At 54.2% G+C, this 6275-nt stretch overlaps 1 protein-coding gene across 1 annotated transcript; it reads left to right on the top strand.

Annotated features, from left to right (window-relative positions):
• The first annotated feature begins 32 nt into the window (after positions 1-32).
• On the top strand, positions 33-5886 carry NOP2 (NOP2 nucleolar protein). The gene is made up of 16 exons (XM_054188656.1): positions 33-326; positions 418-463; positions 544-629; positions 1304-1569; positions 1870-1913; positions 2076-2251; positions 3037-3236; positions 3339-3428; positions 3509-3596; positions 3693-3833; positions 3981-4120; positions 4400-4489; positions 4783-4905; positions 4987-5084; positions 5182-5312; positions 5423-5886. The coding sequence occupies exons 1-16, from the start codon at positions 221-223 to the stop codon at positions 5674-5676; spliced, it is 2079 nt and encodes a 692-aa protein (XP_054044631.1). The 5' UTR covers positions 33-220; the 3' UTR covers positions 5677-5886.
• The last annotated feature ends 389 nt before the right edge of the window (positions 5887-6275 follow it).

The following is a 6275-nucleotide window of genomic DNA, read 5'->3' as shown; positions in this document are numbered from 1 at the left end:
GGAGCTCTCCGCCGGGCCCCGGCCCCGCCTCCTCCTCCTCCCTGCGGCGGGCACGGCGGCCTCGGCGGCCTGACGTAGTGCCGGCCGAGCCACTCGGAGAGCAGGAGCGGCGGCCCCAGCCAATGGGCGAGGAGCGGGGGGGCGGAGCCGAGGCCGTGCGCATGCGCCGGGGCGGCACGGTGCGGCCTACACGTGCGGCGGCGGTGGGTAACGCGGAGCCATGGGGCGCAAGTTGGACCCCACCAGGAAGGAGAAGCGCGGCCCCGGGCGCAAGGCCCGCAAGCAGCGGGGGGCCGAGGTGGAGCTGGCCCGCTTCCTACCGCCAGGTAAGTCTGGCCCGGGCCCGCTCCGGCCTGGCCCGGCCCGGCCCGGCGGCGCCGGTGCGGGCTGCCCTGACCGCTGCGTGTCTCTCCTCAGAGCCGGAGACCGGCAAGAAGAAGCTCTCCAGTCACGGGAGGAAGAGGTAAGGGCGGCCCGAGCGGGGCGGGGGGGTGGCGGTGGCGGGCGGGCTGGGGCTGACCGCCGCTTCCCTTCTCCATCCAGGGCTGCGAAGAGGCGACTGGGAGCGGGCAGCGCCCCGGCGGGGAAGAGGCCGCTCGGCGGCGGAGGAGGAGGGCGGGAGCCGGCAGGTAAGTGCAGGCAGGCAGCCCCCCCTGCCCTGCAGCCCCCCCTGCCCTGCAGCCCCCCCTGCCCTGCAGCCCCCCCGAGGCGTCCCGCTACCCCCCGGCTCGGGCCTCTTTTTATGTGGCATGGGACAGGTGGAATTTTGTTATTTTAAACGAATTTTTCTTGCTTTCTGGTCGCTGCAGTGCCAGGCGGCAGCGCTGTCTGAAGGACAAACGAGTGAAAGGTCTCTCTTGCATGTGTTAAAGCCACTTCTGACTTACCCCTCCGTTCGCAGCGAGGTTATCGCAGGCAGGTTCGGTCGCTGAGGCTTCTAAGCTCGCTGCGTTACAGCCTGCGTGGCCTGGGAAGCTGTCACAGTAGGAAGAAGGAAGGACAGGCAAAGATTTGGGAAGGAGGATGCTATAATGCATCAGAGCAGATACCATAAGAATTCTGTGGCTGTGTTTTTCTTTGGTAATCGTAGTTAGATCTCTTTAAAGTTTCGCTGGGGGAGAGGTGAGAACATGCCCTTTTTTACGATTGAGAAAAAACACAGGGACCAAGCAGTCCCTTCTCTTGGACTGGCCGCTCAGGACTAGGATGAAGGCCTCTTTTGTATAACAACTAACAACTAAAAAACCAGGGCAGCCACTTTTGAGAATAATGCCTAACTTTTAACTGCTTCTTCTGCCTGCAGTTAAAGAGCAAGTATCCCCGCAGAAGGAGAAACGGGCCGTAAAGGCAGCAGGACAAACCCCTCGTGGCCGGTCTGGCTTCAGTGACGGCAATTCAAAATGGCTGGCTCCGGCCAAAGCCAAGAAAATCCCGTCTAAAGGAAACAACATGGAGTTATCCAGCGATGGTGAGGTGGAAGAGGGCAGCTGGGAGATGGAAGAGGAGGAGGATGGGAGCAGCGATGAGATGGTGGATGATTATGGTGCCTCATCATCAGAGGAAGAAGAGGTAGGAGCTTTTTGCCCTTAGTTATAGAAGAAATACTTGACTTTGTTGGCTGAAAGGACCTATCAGGCCTCTGGGGAAAAAAGGGTGACATTACTGGGGGGTGGATGGTGTGGTGGTAGAGAGCTTTCCCCTTTTTCTTCTCTTCACAAAAACAATTTCAAGTTTAACAACTGGTCCCAGCGTAACATTTAGTGCTTTTGTTTGTTGTCCTTTTTAAACAGAGCAGAAAAGCTTCACAGATGGTGGGAAGTAGGGGGTCACCCGGAGATACCGATTCATTAATCTTTTGTTTCTGTTTAGTTGCTGCCTATTGAAAAAGCTGCCCTGAAGCAGAAGTCTGACAGGTGAGATTGTGAGAGCATCACCAGTCCGCAGAGGCTTTTCTGGTTAGATGAGGAGACTTTTTTCATTCTTCTGTCCTCTCTGCCATCTAAGAAATGGTAGTTGCGAAGTGCCTGTGTGATACTGTTCTTGTGTAAAACATCTGTCCTGTTCTTTGTCCTTAGGGGAGGCCTCAGTGAAGATGACAGTGAAGAGGAGGAGGAGGAGGCAGAGGAGGCGGTAGAGGAGGCAAGCAGGCAGAAAATGGGACAGAAGGAGGAAGAGAGCACGGATCTGCAGCTCAACCTGGATATAGACGAACAATTTAAGCTGCCGACTAATGAACAGATTGAGAGAGAGGATATCCTTTTTAGCCGTGACATCCACAAGCTATTTGCGTGCAGCAGCATGGGGCCTGTATACAACTGAACAGCTTCATTCGGACTTTATCACGAGTATTGCTTAGCAAGAGTGTTTTGTGCGTGACAAGGTATTTTTAGATGAGCTGCCCTAATAGATGGTATACAACGCTGCGCTTCGGTACAGTGCAGTCAAGAAATCTGTTACGCCCTGTATGGAGCTTGCAGCCTGCCCCAGTTTCCTTTCTAGTTCTAAATGCACATGGATATCTTATCACGTAGATCATTCCTCTGTACCACCTGGCAGGTGTTTGTCTAACCCATTCCTAGAGCCTTTGATGACAGCAATTCTAGCATCTAAAGTGCTTGCTCCTGGGCTTTGGTGATTTTACTGTCCTGCCCCCCAGGATATGCCTCGTCTCATTCTCACCTGTACCCTACCCCTTAGTTGCTCTTGGGGAACTTCTAGCCTCCTTTCTGCTACAGGTAATGTTTTCGCTATTGAAAGACTTTTTTGTTTTCATCTTTTTCCTAGTTTTTTTCTGTTCATCTGAAGTAACTAAGCAAATTCTTCTAAATACCTTGTAGTTCCCGCCTTGTGAACTTTTTCATCCGCTTCCACCCTTTGAATTCCCCCTTTGCTGAGCTCCGATGAAAGCGTATTCCAACAAGGCCTTTCTGGTGCGGGTGCTGTTGTGATGCAGGAGTCCTGCACGACCGATTGTGCTTATAAAGAGCCTGCGTGCACGTTTCTTGGCTGTTTGTGATTCCTTAATGGTCTTTCCACCTGCTGAGCCACCTGACCTGCACATCATTCACCAGCGCATCAAGGGCAACATGGAGGTGCTGCAGGACTTTGCAGTGAAGCGGGAGGAAGGACACACGCGACAGGAGTACCTCGCGGTGTTGCGGCGGGACATGGCTGCCTACTATTCCTACAGTGACTTCTTGCTCATGAAGCTCATGGACATCTTCCCACTCCCTGAGGTAGGATCCTGCCCTGCCCGTATCTGTGCTGATTGATGAGGATTTGGCTGCCTCCCCGGGTCTTTGTGTTTACCTCTGTTCTCTGTCCCTTCTTTCATCCAGCTGATAAACTTCCTGGAGGCCAATGAGGTTCCCCGCCCTGTCACCATTCGCACCAACACACTCAAGACGCGGCGACGGGACCTGGCGCAGGTGAGCAGGAACCCTGTGGTTGTCTGCTGCGTTGCCCGTCACGTGGGGCAGTGTCTCAGTCCTGCGTCCTTGTCTTGCAGGCTCTAATCAACCGTGGGGTGAATCTCGACCCCTTGGGGAAGTGGTCGAAAACGGGACTTGTTATTTACGACTCCTCTGTGCCCATCGGTGAGATCACCCTTCCTGTCATAGGGCTGAGCTGACCTGTTCTTGGCTCCTTTTCTTTCACGTGTCACCTCCTTTTGTTCTGCCTTCCCTGTCCAGGTGCCACCCCTGAGTATCTGGCCGGGCACTACATGCTGCAAGGAGCCTCCAGTCTCCTCCCTGTCATGGCCCTGGCCCCGCAGGAGAACGAACGCATCCTGGATATGTGCTGTGCCCCAGGAGGCAAGACCAGCTACATAGGTACCACCCTGAATGCTTGGGCTGGCCTAAACAGAAAGGGGGAACAGAGGGGGACTGAACTCAGGGAAAGGAAGGGGGTGGCTGTTGCTCCGGGCAAAAGCATAGGAGGTTTTCATCCCCTGGCTGATGTGTTTTGCCCTCCGGCAGCTCAGCTTATGAAGAACACGGGTATGATCTTGGCCAATGACAGCAATGCCGAGCGGCTACGTAGCGTGGTAGGGAACTTGCATCGGCTGGGAGTCACCAATGCTGTAGTGAGTAACTGCGATGGACGCCAGTTCCCCAAGGTATGTTCCTGCCTGCTTTGGGGTGTCCTTACCATACTTACCTAGAGCTGCGGTGCGGTTCCTTTGGTAAAGCTGTGTTCTCCAAAGATACTTGTCACAGGAGGATGAACAAAGCTGCTGGGGAGGTGTGCCTGTTATTTGATGCGGAGACAGGAAGATGGGCAGGGAGGAATGAGGGATCTTTCCTGCTTTCCCAGTCTTCTGGTTCCCCTTCTAGTCTTGGTCTTGTTCTGAGTCCCCACCTGCGAGTGTTAATTCCAAGTGTACATCTGCCTGCAGGTGCTTGGAGGGTTCGACCGTGTCTTGCTTGATGCTCCTTGTAGTGGAACAGGTGTCATTTCCAAGGATCCTGCTGTCAAAACCAACAAGGTGAGTGCCCAGTGTGGACACAAGATGGGGACTCAATTTACGAGCCACGAGCGGAAGGACTTTGGGGCAACTTTGTTCTTGAGAGATACCTGCAATAGGGATACTGATTTTCCCCTCCTCTTTCCTATTCTGCTGTTGTATCAGAACTAGGTTTTTTTAATGTTAGTTCTGCAGAAGACTCCAGAATTTTTTGTATCACATGTGCTTTGCTCTCCTGTCACCCTTCCATGCACAATAGAGGCCTGAGGTGCTTCCCTTTTCCTCTGGCATCCTAACCTATCTTTCTCTTTCAGGATGAGAAAGACATCCTGCGCTGTGCTCACCTGCAGAAGGAGCTGATTCTTAGCGCTATAGATTCAGTCAATGCTGCCTCAGAGACAGGGGGCTACATTGTCTACTGCACTTGCTCCATCATGGTAAGTCCCTTCCACACTCTGCTGTGGTCAACTACTCAGGGGACTGCTGAGCTTTGGCTGCTAACGCTTGGTCTCTGGCAGGTGGAGGAGAATGAGTGGGTTGTGGATTACGCGCTGAAGAAACGCAACGTTCGTTTGGTGGCCACGGGCCTGGACTTTGGCAAGGAAGGCTTCACCAGGTGCGTGCCAGGTCACAAGCTGCACAGGTGACTGTTTCTTGGTGGCCAGGTTTAAGCAGAAGCGTTCTATCACTTCTCACCCCACTTCCTCCTCCAGGTTCAAGGACCGTCGCTTCCACCCCTCCCTGAAGTCTACGCGGCGTTTTTATCCCCACACGCATAATATGGATGGGTTCTTTATTGCCAAGTTCAAGAAATTCTCTAATGCCATCCCCCAGGCCCAGAAAGGTAACCTAGTACTGGAGCTCTGCTGAGCTGCCTGGGTCTCCTCTCACAGGCTGCTTCCCCTGCAGAAGCCGCGCAGGTTCTTCTTACAGCACCTTTCTCTCTCCTTTCAGATGAAGAGCCTGCTGTGGAAGCAGCAACTCCATCCACTGACCCTGGTACCATCACGGAGCCTCAACCGAAAAAGAAGAAACTTGAGGGATCAAAAGCTGACAAAGAGCAGAAGCCGCCACAGCCCGCTTCGAAGAAGAGACATTCCTTGCAGGCACAGAGGAGACCCTTGAAGGCTGGCCGGCCTTCTCCCAAAATGATGCGTTCGCAAGGCCCTGCCAGGAAGAAGCATAGGGTGAAACTGAATGGACAGTGAGCGGAACTGCTTTTCCAGGTGTTGGTCCCCTCCTTGGAGAGCAAAGGCCGGGGGCTGCTGCAGCTACGCACGTACCACCTTGTCTTTCCTGCTCTGTGCGGATAAACTGCAGCACTGAGCGCCTGGGACAGCTGTAGCCCCGTTTGCTCCTTTCCCTCTGCATCAAGGACTGATGCACCGACCCATTAAAAGTTTTATACTCTTGCTCAAGTCTTTGTCCTCTTACTCCTTACTCCTCCGCAACAGAAACCCCTTCCACACCCGTCCGACGCTCTGGCATTTCTGGTGTCTGTTCTTACTCCCTGCAGCGTGGATGGTTGTGAAGAAGCAGCGGGAGCTGAAATAGTGTCCGCCCAGATGAAGGTTGTGTTGCGTGGTGCCTGCCAGCAGAGTGCTTCCTCAGGGCAGGGCTGGAGCTCCTAGGCCAGCAGTCCTGCGCTGGTCCCTAGTTCCCTGTTGTCACTGTGCGCCAATCCAGGCCACTGTTGCGGTTGTCCCCGTTTCACCCTTGTTCTTGGCCTCCCAGGCTGCAGCAGGGAGTGCTGCTGGTCCTGGAGCTTATGCAATCGCATTCGTAATTTTTGCCTTTTTGTTCACGT

The sequence above is a fragment of the Rissa tridactyla genome, chromosome 1, assembly GCF_028500815.1.
Source record: "Rissa tridactyla isolate bRisTri1 chromosome 1, bRisTri1.patW.cur.20221130, whole genome shotgun sequence".
Taxonomy (NCBI): Eukaryota; Metazoa; Chordata; class Aves; order Charadriiformes; family Laridae; genus Rissa; species Rissa tridactyla.
This window is presented reverse-complemented; position numbering and strand designations above follow the sequence as displayed.